The following is a 16,810-nucleotide window of genomic DNA, read 5'->3' as shown; positions in this document are numbered from 1 at the left end:
TATTTCTGATGAAATGTTCTCTGCTGCAGTAAATCTTTGTGTTTTCATATCTAAATGATATTGCTTATGCTCATTTGCTGACATGGTTATAAGAATGCTTTGTTGTTTGATTAAACTTTCTCTAATGAATTAGGATGAAACTTCAATTGAATTAGCTAGTGGCACTTTGGATTGACTTGGCCTAAGTTGTCTTTGTTTATGCTTTTTTTTTTTAATACATGCATCAGCTTTGACTTGCATCATAAATGGAGTAAACAGTTTTACGTTAGTAAATCCCATGAATTCATGGCATTCTCTTGAGTTTGAACATGTTCATATTTTAGATCCTTTTTTTAACGGGCTCGTGGGTTAGCCCACCTAACTCACAACTCACTTTGGATTAGATCAGGTTGAGAAATTCTCAACCCGGGCTCGTGGGTTAGCCCACCTAACTCACAACTCACTTTGGGTTAGATCAGGTTGAGAAATTCTCATTTTAGATCCTTTTTGTAACGGGCTCGTGGGTTAGCCCACCTAACTCACAACTCACTTTGGGTTAGATCAGGTTGAGAAATTCTCAACCCGGGCTCGTGGGTTAGCTCACCTAACTCACAACTCACTTTGGGTTAGATCATGTTGAGAAATTCTCAACCCTTCAAGATGACAAGCCGACCCATCTGCTCTGCCATATGATAGGTTTTTGAGGAGTCAGTCCACCCCATGAATTTATCTATTTGACAACACTAATTTAGACTTAGAAGAGTATTAGCAAGAAAATATTGGTGCGGGAAGCATCCGACGATCGAACCTATGTTTTGATTATGTCAAAGGGTTCAAAGTTAAGGTGTTTTGGTTTCTAATATGTTGAACAAGTTTGCAGGAAAGTCCTAAGTGATAGAACCTTGAGTATGGCTAGAGGGGGGGTGAATAGCCTTTCTTGATTTTTCACCTACAATTTTGTTAGCGGAAGCACAAAAAGAACATACAAATGAAAAATAATAAGAGAATACGGCTAACTCTTCGATTTACTTGGTTTCCACCTCCTTGAGGTGACTAATCCAAGGCACACACACACACCCAAGCAAGCTCCACTAAGATCTTCTGCTTTTCAATCCAAGAGTGATGGTGGAGAAACCTTTACAAGATGATCTCCTCCTTTTACAAGATTTTTGATGAGCTTAGGGAGGAGAGAATAAGAGTAGTAAGACTAAAACAGCACTTGGAAAGTTTAAACAGTAATTTCAATCAGTTGCCTTTTTCTTTCCAAGCTCTCAACTTTATATACAGCGTGCTGAAATTCGCGACATCAGTCGACTGATGAAACATGCAGTCGACTGGTATCACACAACGGCTACTGTTTCAATCAAATCTGCGGAGATCCTGTGCATCACCATCCCAACGGCATTCTGCCAGTCGACTGCTGAAACATGCAGTCGACTGAACCAGTCGACTGCATGTTTCATCAGTCGACTGGTGACTGTGGACCAAGAGAACAGAATGTCTCTGTTCGCTCACAGTCGACTGCATCAGTCGACTGGTGTCCGGAGTTGCTCTTGAAGTCTTTCTCCTCAGCCTTTGTCCCTCAGATGCACTCAAGCCTGCAGCTAATCTTCGTGTCATCCTTCACATTGCCTTGAGATTCACTTCCCTTCACTCCGTTTGCTTTTTGTCCGTAGTCCATCGGATGCACCATCCTTCACCAATCTTCAAGAACATGAGCCATGAAACTTTCCAAGCTTGTGCAGTATACCAAGTCTTGCACAATCTTAAGTACATATTAGAACCAATGCAAAGTCTAACTTAAACCCTTTGACACACACATCAAAAACAAAGATCACCTATTTAATTCCTAGGTCGATTGTATCAACACTAAGGTTTCTTAGGCAAAAGTCCTAGCTGCAGTTAGGCAGGTGGAAAACCCTAGGGAGTGGTAACCCTAGGTCATAGGGGGTGGTAACCCTATGCGGAAAGTCTTGGAGGGTCGAGCGCTTCAGGCAAAAGTCCTGGGAGGGTAACCCTAGGTGGAAAGTCCTGGTGTCGCGAACCAGGTGAAAGACTGGACGGGCCGGGAAGCGGGAGTCCAGCAGAAAGTCCGGAAGCTTCGAACACTGAGCAAAAGTCCAGTCGATTTGAAGAATCGCACTGGCAACAGGTAAATCTCCTGAGTGGAGTAGGTGAGGGTGCGTTCCCCGTAGAAGGAACAGTAGACATCGGGTCGACCTAAGGTTTCCGGTTGGGAATCCGAAGTCAGACCCGGACTGTCCGTTGACTGTCGATATTTCATTCAGTATACATATTCTGTGCTAACTTTGTTTTGCAAGGTTTGTGTTTAGGACTAACACATTTTGCAAGAACAAAGAAGCACATCTTGACCTCGGATAAACAGTGTCTGAGGCGCCTCCATGGGGCTTGGAGGCGTCTCGGGTGCAAGCCGAAGCCAGCTGTCCAGAGGAGCTGGAGGCGCCTCGGACGTCACTGGAGGCGCCTTGGACCAGGCGTTGGAGGCACCTTGGAGCAGCTTGGAGACACCTTCAATGGGATAAGGTGCGACCAGATCAGAGCTGATCCATGCATGCGACTCGACGGCCTGGAGGCGCCTTGGACAAGCTTGGAGGCGCCTCCAACACTGTATAAAAGGGGTCTTTGGGCAGCAGCTTGAGATATCAGTTCTAACGCAATCTTTCATCAACGTACTGCTCAAAAGACGCCCTGAAGTGTTGTTGCAAGTCACCAATGACCCGAAGCTCCGAGATTCCCATTATTGTCGTCGGTATATTTTTATTGGTATTGCACTTATTGTAACATATACTTGTAATCTCTTTGCGCGAAATAGTGAATTGCCCACAGTAATCGCTCAACGAGCGAGGACCTTGGAGTAGGAGTCGTCCAAGGCTCCGAACCAAGTAAAACTACTTGAGTTTTTGTGTGTTTTTTATTTTCCGCTGTTTTAAACTCGAGTTTTACGAAATAAACGAACTAGCCACGAGCGTTATTCACCCCTCCCCCCTCCCCCCTCCCCCCTCTAACACATTCGATCCAACAGAAAATGTTTTAGGTTTAGAGTCATTGTCATATATCTAGATCCAAGTTTATGTGAAAACAGATTGATGTCTAAAAAGGGTTTGAATTTGAAAATTTTAGCATGTTAAAACTCAACAGTGCCAGCTAATTTTGAAGTGATTCCAATACTTTAGGCTTATAATTATATGCAAAATTCATTAATGACAGAATTGTTTAATCTATCATTGGAAGCTTAAAATGGTTTAGAATCAAGCTATTTAAGCATGTTTAAACTTGGGATAGTGCCAAGAATATAATGTTTTAGGTTTGGAGTGATCTTGATATATTAAGGTTCATCAATGAATTTTGGATAAAGCTCTAAAAAGAATTTAAATTCTGAAAATTTTAGCATGTTTAGATTCAACAAATTGCCAAAAATATAATAGTTAAAGTGATTATGTCTAGACCCGCCAATGATTATATGTCAAACTCATTGACGTTATTTTTTTCTCACTGATAACTTAAAGAACAAAATTGGAATCAAGGAATTTAAACACCTTGAGACTAAAGTGTGCGAGAATATTCTAAATTTAGAGTAATTCTAATGAGTTTAGGCCCATTAATAAATTTATTCTAAAAAATTTAATTTCACCAATGTCAAACTCGGAAGAGTAAGCGATAAGATAGTGCTAGTTCCAGAATGATTCTCATAGAGTAAAAGATGATATCGTTCATCCCAAGTAATCCAGTATCGTTAGTATCACAGCAAGATACAAGCAAGTAAATCACGGAGGACATGTTGCTCTATTACAATGGCCCTTTGTACGTAAGTGATCAAACACTCAATTAGATATTTTATATCCATTAAAAATTGATCCCAAGATCTTTTAAAGAAATACTAATATCTACGTCAATGTGAGGGTTAATTATGATGAGTCTATGCCCATCAGTGAGTGTGCTTAATTTATTGACTTTTTTTCTTAGCTCTCATTGATAATTTAAAATATTTTGAAAACAGAGAATTTGAGCATATTCACACTTAAAGTAGTAAGAAAAGAATATTTAAGGGTTTTAACATGTTCAAACTCAGGAGGGTATGAGTGATTTTGATGAGTATATGTCTATATGTAACTATGTATCCAAACTCATTGATGGTTATTTTTTCATATTTCATTGATGGCTAAAAGAGTATAAAATTAGAGAATTTAAGCTTACTCAAACTCAAGAGAGCACTATAAGGAGATTAGTTCGGTAATAGAGTGAATTAGATTTGTTTTAGTTGCGTCAATAACTTTTACTCAAAAGTCATTAATAATTATTTTTTTTTCACATCTCACTAATAGTTAAAAAGAGTTTAAAATTAGAGAATTTGAGTATCTTCAGACTCTGAAAAATGTTAGAAAGCGAATAGTTCAAGTTTGGAGTGAATAGATGTATTAGTTTTAGTTAAATTTATTAACGATTGAAAACGAACCGAAAACAAAAAAGTTAAGGATGATCAAATTAAGAAGAGTGTTAGGAATAAAATAGTGCAAATTTGAAGGGAATTTGATGGTTTAAATCCATAAATGACCAAAATATATTAAAGTATTATTAAATTTTGGACAAAAGTCGCTGATCCATCTAAAAGTCTTCAAATTTGAAAATAAGAACAAAGATGACTGAAAGTGTAACAATGTAAAGTTGAAATAAATCTGAATATTTTAAGGTCATCAGTGATGTTTCAGTCAACAGATGAATCTAAAGGTTTTAAAATTTGAAAATAAAATATGGATGGATTCGAATGTATTCATTTAACACAAATTTAAATTTTTTTTAGAGCCATCGTACATTTTTATTAAATACTTTTGATATAAAGCCATTAATGGCTTAAAAGGGTTTCAAATCTAGAAAAAAAAAAAAATGAACGACCATAGCGTACAATGATGTAAATTTCAAATAAACTCTTTAAAAACCATTAATGAGTTTTTATTAAAACATCTAAACGATTCAAAATATATATAGATAGATAGATAGATTTAAGGGGGCATTACTAGTGCTGTAGTGCAACAGTGTTAATTTGATATAAAATAAAAAGATGAAAGTATTTGATGAAATAATTATATTTTCTGTGTTGGTTTGATTCGGTTGAGGTAAAAAAACAAATTGATTTCGTGTTTTGGTTTGGGACTACAATGGATAGAAGATTATTTTTTTAAAACGAGTGTACTCTTTGTAAAGTATGATAATTTTTAAAAATATTTGTTAAAGTTGAGTGCTAGCATGGATTAGAATTAATATAATTTAGAAAGAATTAAGAGGAAGCAAAATAATAATAATATTTTTTTTCTTAAAAAGATAAGTATTACACAAGATAAAACAAATACAAGTGGCAATTAATATTCTATCAAAGTAAACCTGATAACTTATCATAGACGATATACATAATCCACAAAATTAAATTCCTGTTTTTTTAAAAAAAAAAAATTGAAGCCTCAATTTTCTTGCCTGATGTTTATCTCTTCCTTTCAAAAATCATCAAAGAAAAAAAAACATTCATAAATTTTAAATTCGTATCCTTTCCTCTCTAAATCATTAACCATTATTCATTCATCTCCTTCTCGTAAGATTTGATTATAGGCGAAAAAAAAACATCAAAATTGAGCGCTCTAATTTTTTTTAATCATCATGAGCATCTTTTATAATTTTCTTTAATTGTATAGTTATTATAAAATTTTCCATCAAATATTAAGATAACAGAAAAAAAATCCTTTCATGATTGCACACTTGTCCAATGATTAATATAAGAATATATATATATCCTTACAACTGTCATATATATATTATTAAAAAGGAGTAAATTAAAAAATTATAATTAGGCCCAAGGAGAAAAATATGGTCACACGACTTTATCAAAATTATGCAAGCATGGCTCATGATCTTAGGGCACTCGCATTGGTGCACTAAATAATATGGGTGCATATATATATTAATAATCTGGGCTAATGTGACAGTCCACAAATTTAATACTATTATTCACATTAGGAGCTCCTTCATTGATTTCGAGAAAAGTCGCTTTTTTTTTTTTATTAAATATTTTTTTTTTATTTAAATAAATATAAATATTTTTCAAAAAGTTAGGTAATATTATTTTATTATTAATTTGTGAATTTAAATTTTATAAAAAATTAATTATACATAATTTAAAATAGGAAAAAAATGAAAAATCTTATTATTTTATTAAAAATCTCCCCCCTTTACTAACTAACTTTGGTGAAGCCTAAAATAAATTTACATTAATATCCTTTTTTCTATTCACACTAAAAATAATTCCAAGGTTTATTAGTAATTCCACAAGCGAAACAATCAGTGATCTAGAGTTCGAGACTCAGTTGCGACATATTATTATGAATTTTTCTTATCATTAATTTTCTCTGATTGTTTTATATAAAAAAATATAGTTCTCTTTAGTCTCACATCTTATAATTGATAATATTATGATCAAAGAAACTACTATAAATATTTTAGGCCGAAAATGTTAAAAAATATACTTTTCTTAGTTTTTTTTTACTAAGATAAGTGTAATATTAAATTAAATTAATTTTTTTCATAAGGAATCCGTAAGGATGACACTCGAAAATCCAAATAATTCGGATTTTCAAAGACCCAAATAATTCAAATTTTCAAAAGTCGGGTACTTTACCCTAATGACTCTACTAATGACTTAATATTAGTATTTTAATGCTAAAATACTTTAATTAATATAATTTCATTATAAAGGGTTGATATAATTTCAATGTATTATATTACATACGTGACGTGTGTGCACGATCACTAGTATATATAATGAAAAATGTGAGAGGGAGTTGTTAAATGATTTTTTGTTAATAGTGAAAATATGTATAAGATATTTTATTTAGATGTGATATCGATATGATAATGAAAGGCCATAAAGAATCACAATTATGAATGCCCATAAGCTATTAATATGAGCTGATGTGGCTGGAAGCGTGTGCAACAAACTCTCGGATAACATGAGGTAGGACACAACTATCTCCCACGTACATCCCCCAATTATTTTTTTTTAAAAAAAAATATTTAAAACAAAAAACAAAAAGAGTCGTACTTGATCATTAATTTGCCTATTTAATTGAATTGTTTTAATCATGAAAAGAGTAGCTCATTTTTTTTAAAAAAAAAATCAATAGCTATTTCATTTCATTTAAATTATTTTTTATCAAATTTAAATATAAATAAAATTATTATTTATTTTAAATAATATTAATTTTAAAATTGAAAATAAAAATCAAAAAAGGTATTTATTTAATCAAATAAGGATGCAGTGGAGAAATGGACACATAATAATAGGGTGACATTGGATTAATTGGTGGGAAAAATTATGAATATGAGTTTTATGGTAAAATAAAATGGGAATGAAAATAGAAATAAAATCTACTTATTTATAAGTGATGCGGTGATGATGAAGGGTCTCACCCCCGTTGTCATGGTGAAGATAAAAAAAAGTTAAAGTTAAGGAGGTCAACGGTTATAGGGTATCGGTCGGTCGGGCGAAGCATGTCCCTACCGAGGAGCATTCAAACAACAGATTCTCAAGAAAGAACGAGATGCAGAAGCCGAGCCGAGCAGCTATCCCGCTCGGTCAGACGACAAGGCACGATATCAACCGAGTTTAACTTCGGTCGAGTGACTTCTCCGCTCGGCCTAGCAGCAGGCTCAACATCAGTCGAGCACGCGGATGGTGAACGCCCGGCTGAGCGGCCCACCCGCTCGGCCCAGCGACAAATCATAAGGATAGTGGATTTCCGGCCGAGCGACTATCCCCCTCGACTGACAACAGCCTACATTGGCAGTGGAATTCCGGCTAAGCGGCCATCCCGCTCGACCCTACAGCAGACAACACATGGGCAGTGGAGTTCCGGGCGAGCGGCTATTCCGCTCGGCCAAGCAACGGACATAGCAGTATCTTTCGACATCCTTTTGGAAGTTAGTGTCGTTAACAGGCGGCATGGTTAGACAGAGGATCGTACAGCGGAAGCTTCCACTGTCATTTCAGAGATATGCTCGGCCCATTAAGGTACTGTGTCAGAGACACTTTACTGACACGTCTTTTCAGGAAAAGTTTCGAGATGCGTACTCGCCATGGGAAGCGTGCACGTGCGTTTCTAGGGCTCTATATAAAGGGGTCCAAGCATCGACAGAGGTATACTTTACACATGATTTCTATTATTGCGCTACAATTCTCTTTGCTTCTTCTTGCTTCGCAGGAGACTGACTTAATTGTCGGAGGGCATCACCAGGGACCTCTTTCCTGACTCGGTACTGACGCTGCTTGTATTGCAGGCGGGAGCGAAGTCCACAGGAGATTAGCAAAAACGCCACATCCCCAGCATCCATCTCATCGATTTTCGGACATATATAATCAATAAATTTAGTTGATTAACATAAATCTAAAAATCTTTTTCAAATTATCATTCTCAACTCTATAATCTAAACACTATTTTTTTACTATCATTTTATTCTTTTATTCCTAAAATCACGAACTAAATATCACCTACCTAAGTATTGATATTAATTAAATGTATGTATGTATTAATAATGGAAACTTGTTAATATAATGTGACCAGGGAACCTATGCTTTTTAGAGGTGGTGGGTGAATTAATGAAGATTAATGCGTATCAACGAGGGTGCGCATGCTTAATTAATTAAGTTTTTTTTACATATGATGGTCAACCAGTTGGAGGTAGCATAATATAACGTATGCACTGAAGCATCATCCGCTGTCTGCTCAAATCAATTGTAGAACACAATTACAGTTTAATTATTTTTTAATAAAAAACTAATGTAATCAATTAATGAATTAACAGGACAAATATACAATATGTGATGCATCAGACATGCAATCAATTAATGAATTAACAGGACCAATATACATTATACTGCAATAGGCGATGCATCAGAGTGGGGAGTGATCAAGCTGCTGTGCTTAACGATGATGGATTGGTGGTACTTCCTGGTGAAGGCGGAGGTTGAATCCAAGAAGTACAAGGCGGCGCAGATGGCGACGCTGCTGGCCAGCATCGGAATGGGCCCGAAAATCCAGAGGAAGAGAGTGGAGGAGAGGTAGAAGGCCCGGAGGCCCATGGACCAGAAGACGGTGCCCCGGTTGAGGCCCCACGCCACGTAGGCGGGCTCCACCTCCAGCTCCGCCGCGGTGGCGGCGTGGGTGAGCAGGAAGCCGGCGTGGGAGTAGTAGCGGATGGACTGGACTAGGAGGAGGAAGGCGGTGAAGAGGCAGAAGGAGATGGACAAGTACTTGACCGAGTAGGCGGTGGCGGACGTGTTGCCGTACACGAAGGGGGAGAATGAAGAGGAAGAGGAGGAGTCTCTCAAGAAGGCGGAGACAGCGGTGGCGAGGGAGATGGCGGTCGTTGCCAGAACCGTCGACGCCATGATGCTGTTGCGCACCGTTTGCAACGCCAGCACGCCGTTCGTCACCGGAGCCTGCAGTTGTCGATCGATTCATACTCAGTTTTTCAATTCAAAATCAAATGGAAGACAGATTGAGGAATTAACTATCGTAGTACCAGGCCTCAATCAAACTAATATCTCAGATCCCCTTTTTTGGAGCTACCGCAACGTCAAATTTGTTCATCGATCGCGCACAAAAATCAAAATCGAAAGCCGGATAGCGAGTCGCCGGAAATCAACCAAGAAAACATACAAGGATTGAGGGAATACGCACTGACCTGCATCATGGTTTTGACCCAGTGCTGCCTGACCATCCTGTCGAGGCCGATGACAGTGCGATCGGGATGATTCTTCACGGTGTAGAGAAGGCAGATGTTGTATGCTGCTTGAAGGAGAAGGCCCAGCGGCACCAAAACCAGATCCAGATACCTCTCCTCCATCCTCGATCTCTCTCTCTCTCTTCTCTTTCTTCTTTCTTTGTTTCTTGTTTCGTTTTCTTTTCTTTTTCCACCTCCTTGGCTTCTGGGACTTGATCAGGGTTGTTATGGATTGCAGGGGGGGCACTTGAGGGGGTATATATATTTGATTTCCTTTTTTTAATAAAATAAAATAAAATAAAATATTCGTGACGAAGTCCATGCCTTTAATTAAAAATCCAAACGCGTCCCGCGCGTTGCTCTTTTCCATGTTTGCCAAGTTCAACGGAAAGTTCTAAACGCTGCAGAATCCAATCGAGTTAAATCATATGAAAATATGTGATATTCAGATTCTAAATAATTTTGACAACATAATTCAAAATAAAATTTGAGGCCGAGTCTATAATTTAGATTTAAATTTGGATTCAATTTGAGTTATTAAAACTTTAATTTGAGCATACTTAAATTTAAATTATATAAAAATAATTAAAATTTGATTATTCATAAATAGTTTGTGAATAATTGAATAAAATATTATAGGTTAGCTGAAAAAATTATAAGATGTATTTGAGTTAAATTTAAATTTGATAATTTTAAATATAAATCAATATTTCTCAAACAGGTTGGAAAACAATAACTCGATACATTTACACTTCTATTAGGCAGCCTACTTTTGCCGAAGTTCACCAGAGGAATTGCTCGTTCAAATGAGAAATACTTTTCATATTTTTGACTTAAAAGGTTGTTGGAACTTTCTAGAATTTTTTAACTTATATTCTGAGATTATGCAAAATAATTGTTAGAAAACTATAAAATAAAAAATGGATACGCTAAAATAGAGAATTAAAATTTCATTGTAAGGCAAAAATGTAATGTCAAAAGAAGGGGAAGTTATCCTGGAGAAGGTAGCTCCAGAATGTCTCTCACTTGATAGGTTATAGTTATAGTGCAATAAGTGGAAGTTGAGATTAATATTAGAGGTGACCAGGTCACGCGCCACAAGTTTTTAAAAATTTTCAGGTGTAATGTGTGTTGGTTGAAATTTGAAATAAGATTAGGGAGCCTGTTCTATGTTTTTTACCATCTCACATGGAACAAATCTAAAGGGCTTGATGTATTCCCAAGGTTGAGAATTTGATAGAAAATGGACTCTTTGACTGTAGGAGCGTCAGAATCTAAATTTATCTGAGGTTGATTGTCGGAATATAATAAATTAAATAATTAAAAAATATATAATTATTATTATTTTTTAAACTATAAAACAAAAGTCACAGTTGGACATGGCTATTTGAGAGAAGGGATATCATAGTTGTACTTGTCTGTACAAAACATGAATATAAAATATTAAGTAAAGGATAATGTAAAATTTTTCAAAAAATAAAGAGGTCGAAGAAAGGAGGTCGAAGAAAATTTATTCCGAAGACAAACGGATCTACTCAGACCCAGTGAAGGAAAAAGGACAAAGATAATTAAAATCAGAATCTCTCGCACCTATGACTTTGCAATTGCGAGGAGGAATAATCAAGGTGGCAAGGCCGATTGCTCTTGCAGTGTGCGACAAAAATGTCTTGTGGGTGAGGAGTAAAGCATTGTAAAGTTTTTATTTTAATTAAAGATCCATGCGTGCAATTTTAATTAAACCAAGTCTAATAGAAAAAAAAAATCTAATATTAAAAAAATCTAGAACTTTAATAGGTAAAAAAAGGGATAGGATCCTCTGGATCGCTTGATCTCTTTATATGTATTGGTGAAATAGATGATTTCTACTTATAAAATAGATGAGGATCATTCATCCCCATCAATACATATAAAGGGATCATCTCTTGGACCGTAAAAAATGATTCAGAGGTTCTACTCTCGTAAAAAAAAAAAAAAAAATTAATATTAGAAAAATAATATGTTCAAGGAAAAAAATTCAAAGAAAAATTCAAGAATAAACATATAAAATGATGAGACCCACAAAAAGTGAAATGATTAATCATAATTTTATATATCTATTCTTAAATTTTTATTTGAATTTTTTTTCTGCTCTTATTACGATGAAGTTTAATTTTTTTTTTAGTTTTATATATTTTTTAATTGGTGGGACCCTAACCCAGGGATGACTCCACCCTTGCTTGGGCAAGGAAGACCTAGAAGATGGTGATATGTGGAAATTTCCGAGTGACTTGTAATACGGGTTCACATTTTTTAGTAGTATTATTGGGAGATGATGTAGGTTAACTAGGTAAGGGATACCTAGTTTGGCTTTTAGAGAATGGTCACTAAGGAACGATGGGTTCCTAGTCATAATCTACAACTTAACTTGAACTTGGAGTTTTGCATGGGCTTACAAGGCATAAGACTAGGAAAGTCGATATTATTGAGCAAATTGAGTTAAAACCCACTGTAGTATTGAGTTGGCTACAAATCTTCTACTTAAGATAAGGTTGCTCTTTGACTACAAAGTCCTAGAGTTGATTGAAAAATATTTGTTGAATAGATAAATTCACTTAAAGAACCAATTGAATTTATTGAAAATGTTTAGATTTGGATTTGAGTCAATTGAAACCTTATTAAGTTGATTGAAGATGACATCCATTGGTAGATAAGCTTGTAATCTTATCCAAATGAGTTGGAAAGAATTGATTCAAATGAAATTAATTTGAACGCAGTGGAAAAGACTTGAGTTAACTGAAGAGTAGTTGTTGGTTGAAAGATTTGCTTATCAAAATTTCAATCCACTAAACATGAATCGAGTCAACTCAAATCAACTAAAAGTGATTGAATGAATTGTTTGAATACTAAGGTAATATTACTCATCCTAAAGGGTACAATATCATCATGGTTTATGATAAGTTATAAACAAATAAATCATAAAAAATATTTTGTCCTAATACATTGACTTTTTATACGAGGAAGATTATACATCACAAAATATATTACACCGATTGAGAATTTATCTCAAGATAAAGATAAATACTATCTTACTAATTGAAGTATAAAGTAATCTAAATATAGACTGATAAATTATATGGATATTTTATTTAACATAATAACTTATGAGGTCAAATATCCCATAAAACATTTTATATTTTTTAAAAATTAACTATAAAATTTATTAAAGTAACCATTAATATAATATAGGGAGGCAAAGCTATCCATATACATAGATAAGAACCTCTAATACACAACTATTTCTTCATATTATTTTATATATTTTTTTTATGGAAGCTACTCTATTTTTTTTTTTTTTGAAAAAACACATTAAATTCAATTAGATGTTAACATTTTTATGCGTTTAAATCAGAATTTCCAATTCATCAATAATAAAAATGGATTTGGAAGTTATCTAAGTAAAATCAATATATTTTTTTAAAGTAGGAAAGGAGAATTGAAATTAAGTCAAATTCTGGGGTAGACTGCAATTGTTTCAAATCTAAATCCAACCCAACAACTGGCGGACTCTAGAACGCCAAAATTTCGCTTAGATCTCCATTTAACGTCCGCGGTTGCCCTAGACGGGCATTAGAAAGAAGAGACTGAGAGAGTCGCTCGCCTCCCTCCGTCCTTGCTCCGCTAGTTGCTCCTGCATCTGGCCGTCATGGCCTCTCGCCGCTTGCTTTCCTCACTGCTCCGATCCTCCTCACGCCGATGCTCCGCTCTCAGGACTCCCGCTGCTGCATGTCCCACTCCCCGAGCCGCCCCTCGCATCTCTCCCGCCGGCTATCTCCTCTCCCGCGTCGCTGAGTACGCCACCTCTGCTGCCGCGGCCTCGCCGCAGCCTACGCCGCCACCCGCCAAGGCCCCAGCCGGGCCCACTGGAAAGATCACGGACGAATTTACCGGCGCTGGCTCGATCGGGCAGATCTGCCAGGTGATCGGTGCCGTCGTCGATGTCAGGTTTGAAGAGGGGCTTCCTCCCATCCTGACAGCGTTGGAGGTGCTTGATAACCAGATCCGCCTGGTTCTCGAGGTCGCGCAGCATCTGGGGGAGAGCATGGTGCGGACTATCGCCATGGACGGTACTGAGGGGCTGGTTCGTGGCCAGAGGGTCCTCAATACTGGATCTCCAATCACGGTATATTATTGCTTATCATATCTCTGATTGAAAACGCTTGATCGATACTGTCAACGACCAAGAGTAAATCGTAGTTTGATGGATGTTTCACAAAAAAATTAAAAAAAAAATTTGGTTGTTTCTACCTGTGAATTCACAAAATAACAGGGTAAGTTCTGATGGTTCCAAGTTAAAAGCTTAAATGATTTGACCTTTATGGTGTTTCTTATCTTGATGCCAAACGTTACATGTAAAGTTTGAATTCTTTGTTCATAGTATTGACATCATGAGATATGAAGTTAAGCGACTGATCATCACTAGATGATGTTACATTAAAGTGTAATGAATGGTTGTTGATTGCTACACTTGCACGAACATGAATTGATATTTGAAATTTGATGAACGTTTTCTATAAAACATTACCCTTGATGATCCTGGACTTATTTACCAATACTTATTTGTCTGTGTTTGGCTGAGTTATTAGGTGCCTGTTGGTAGAGCCACTCTTGGGCGTATTATGAATGTTATTGGAGAACCAATTGATGAGAAGGGTGACTTAAGTAAGATTTCTTGGTTGATCACAGATTTCCTTTGTATTAACTGATGTGTCAATATTTTTTTTAAATTTTATTTTTTATTTTGTCTCTTTGATAAACAGAGACCAACCACTTCCTTCCTATCCATCGGGAAGCACCTGCATTTGTTGAACAGGCAACAGAACAACAGATTCTTGTGACAGGAATTAAGGTCCTTTATTCTCAGATATACCATAAGTCTGCCTTTGTTATTCATTCAGAACATGTCTTTTCATGCACATAATAGTGTATTTCTTCTGATATCAACAGGTTGTTGATCTCCTGGCACCTTATCAGAGGGGTGGTAAGATTGGACTTTTTGGTGGAGCTGGTGTGGGGAAGACTGTACTTATTATGGAACTGATCAACAATGTTGCAAAGGCCCATGGTTAGTTCTAATGAAAGGTCATTCAGTTGAAGTTTCTTTTCTTTTTTGTTTGCTCTGTTTAACATTTTGTGCTGTAGGTGGTTTTTCTGTTTTTGCTGGTGTCGGTGAGCGTACTCGCGAGGGCAATGACTTGTATAGGGAAATGATTGAGAGTGGTGTGATCAAACTAGGAGACAAACAGGTATGCCCTTGATAATGCTCTTCATTTTTGATTTGCTATTGGTTTCTCCTTTTTTTCCTTTTATGGGCAAATGTTTTGTTCCTTAATACTGTGTTGTTATAATGTGATTCCTGTAGAGTGAGAGCAAATGTGCTCTTGTTTATGGCCAAATGAATGAGCCCCCTGGTGCCCGTGCACGTGTTGGTTTGACCGGGCTGACTGTTGCTGAGCACTTCCGTGATGCTGAAGGACAGGATGTGCTTCTCTTTATTGATAACATTTTCAGGTTCACCCAAGTAAGTTGTAGCAATATGAGGCCAATTCTGTGTTTTTGCTGTTTAATAGAGACTATTGTTGGCAGAATAGTCTTTTATGTGACTTGCAATTTCATAGGCAAACTCTGAAGTGTCTGCCTTACTTGGTCGTATACCATCTGCTGTCGGTTACCAACCAACACTTGCTACTGATCTTGGAGGACTCCAAGAGCGTATTACAACTACAAAGAAAGGTTCCATCACCTCAGTTCAGGCTATTTATGTGCCTGCTGATGACTTGACGGATCCTGCTCCAGCAACTACTTTTGCTCACCTTGATGCTACAACTGTGCTGTCAAGACAGGTCTGTTCCAAAGTGTTTTATGCTATTTATATCTTTGATTGGTTAAAAATTTTAAGGGGAAATTAAATGCAACAACATATTCTTTTGCTGATTAGATTTCTGAGCTTGGTATCTACCCTGCTGTCGATCCTCTTGACTCCACATCAAGAATGCTTTCTCCACACGTGTTGGGAGAAGAACACTACAACACTGCTCGAGGTGTTCAAAAGGTTCTCCAAAATTATAAGAATCTTCAAGATATTATTGCTATTCTTGGAATGGATGAGCTTAGTGAAGATGATAAATTGACGGTTGCTCGAGCTAGAAAGATCCAGCGGTTCTTGAGCCAGCCATTCCATGTGGCTGAAGTTTTTACCGGTGCTCCTGGAAAATACGTCGAACTGAAAGAAAGTGTGAACAGTTTCCAGGTCAGTTAGTTACCCACAGCTTTGTGAATTCAAATCCCATTTTATCATAGTATATTTAAGATGAGCCACTTATGGTCTTTAGGCCTACAACAGCAATGACTCTAGGTATCCAATTATATATCCTCTGTTAATTGCTTGTCAGGTTAAATGACAAAACCATGGAGATATTGTGAAAATGCTAGATCAATTTGTTGTAGAGGGCTTTCATGCTGCTTGTAGTTTTGTTTTGTCTTTCTAAATATTTCACACTTTTTATCTGCAAATTCTAATTCTATTCTAATTGCATGATTTGCTCCACATCTTGGTTTTCCTTGAGACAACCGTTGTTGTATGCATTTGACATCAAATCTTCATGTCGTATTGTTTTGTAGGGTGTCTTGGATGGAAAATACGACGACCTGTCTGAGCAGTCATTTTACATGGTCGGAGGCATCGAGGAAGTCATTGCAAAGGCTGAGAAGATCGCAAAGGAGTCAGCAGCCTCATAAATTTATATTCCAACATTCAATAATTTGAGTAATGTAGAAGTCATCTTTATTAGACCCGGCAGTTTCTTTGTTTTTGTTGTATTAAGCAACTGCGGAATCTCAAATTTTCTCACAACAGAGCCAGAGTGCTCTGGGATCCTTCTGCCAATAATCGAGGCCTAGGTGGACTTCTTTCTACTGCGCATCAAGAAACATACTTGTCAAACTCCTATTTAATTGTGTATTTTGAACTAGTCATGGCCAATGCAATTTGACATGTTTGGAGATTGTT

The 16,810-nt window shown here is 36.5% G+C and overlaps 2 protein-coding genes across 2 annotated transcripts; one reads left to right on the top strand and one right to left on the bottom strand.

Moving 5' to 3' along the window:
• Positions 1–8,787: 8,787 nt before the first annotated feature.
• Positions 8,788–9,981, bottom strand: LOC121977989. The gene is made up of 2 exons (XM_042530385.1): positions 9,727–9,981; positions 8,788–9,481 (listed from the first exon to the last, which is right to left on the bottom strand). The coding sequence occupies exons 1-2, from the start codon at positions 9,886–9,888 to the stop codon at positions 8,912–8,914; spliced, it is 732 nt and encodes a 243-aa protein (XP_042386319.1). The 5' UTR covers positions 9,889–9,981; the 3' UTR covers positions 8,788–8,911.
• A 3,349-nt stretch (positions 9,982–13,330) lies between these two features.
• Positions 13,331–16,810, top strand: LOC121976832 (ATP synthase subunit beta, mitochondrial-like). The gene is made up of 9 exons (XM_042529198.1): positions 13,331–13,924; positions 14,388–14,463; positions 14,562–14,650; positions 14,749–14,866; positions 14,944–15,047; positions 15,164–15,322; positions 15,420–15,644; positions 15,740–16,051; positions 16,423–16,810. Exons 1-9 carry the CDS (start codon positions 13,448–13,450, stop codon positions 16,537–16,539), a joined length of 1,677 nt encoding a protein of 558 aa, XP_042385132.1. The 5' UTR covers positions 13,331–13,447; the 3' UTR covers positions 16,540–16,810.

Source organism: Zingiber officinale, chromosome 4B, assembly GCF_018446385.1.
Source record: "Zingiber officinale cultivar Zhangliang chromosome 4B, Zo_v1.1, whole genome shotgun sequence".
Taxonomy (NCBI): Eukaryota; Viridiplantae; Streptophyta; class Magnoliopsida; order Zingiberales; family Zingiberaceae; genus Zingiber; species Zingiber officinale.
Note: the sequence above shows the minus strand (reverse complement) of the source record. Positions and strands in the feature narration are given on the sequence as shown.

Coding starts and splice junctions, on each gene's coding strand:
- LOC121977989 (XM_042530385.1), bottom strand. CDS start 9,888: ATGGAGGAGAGGTATCTGGATCTGGTTTTGGTGCCGCTGGGCCTTCTC. Junction 9,482..9,726: donor GGGTCAAAACCATGATGCAG/GTCAGTGCGTAT, acceptor CGACAACTGCAG/GCTCCGGTGACGAACGGCGT.
- LOC121976832 (XM_042529198.1), top strand. CDS start 13,448: ATGGCCTCTCGCCGCTTGCTTTCCTCACTGCTCCGATCCTCCTCACGC. Junction 14,651..14,748: donor TTCTTGTGACAGGAATTAAG/GTCCTTTATTCT, acceptor TGATATCAACAG/GTTGTTGATCTCCTGGCACC. Junction 15,048..15,163: donor TCAAACTAGGAGACAAACAG/GTATGCCCTTGA, acceptor TGATTCCTGTAG/AGTGAGAGCAAATGTGCTCT.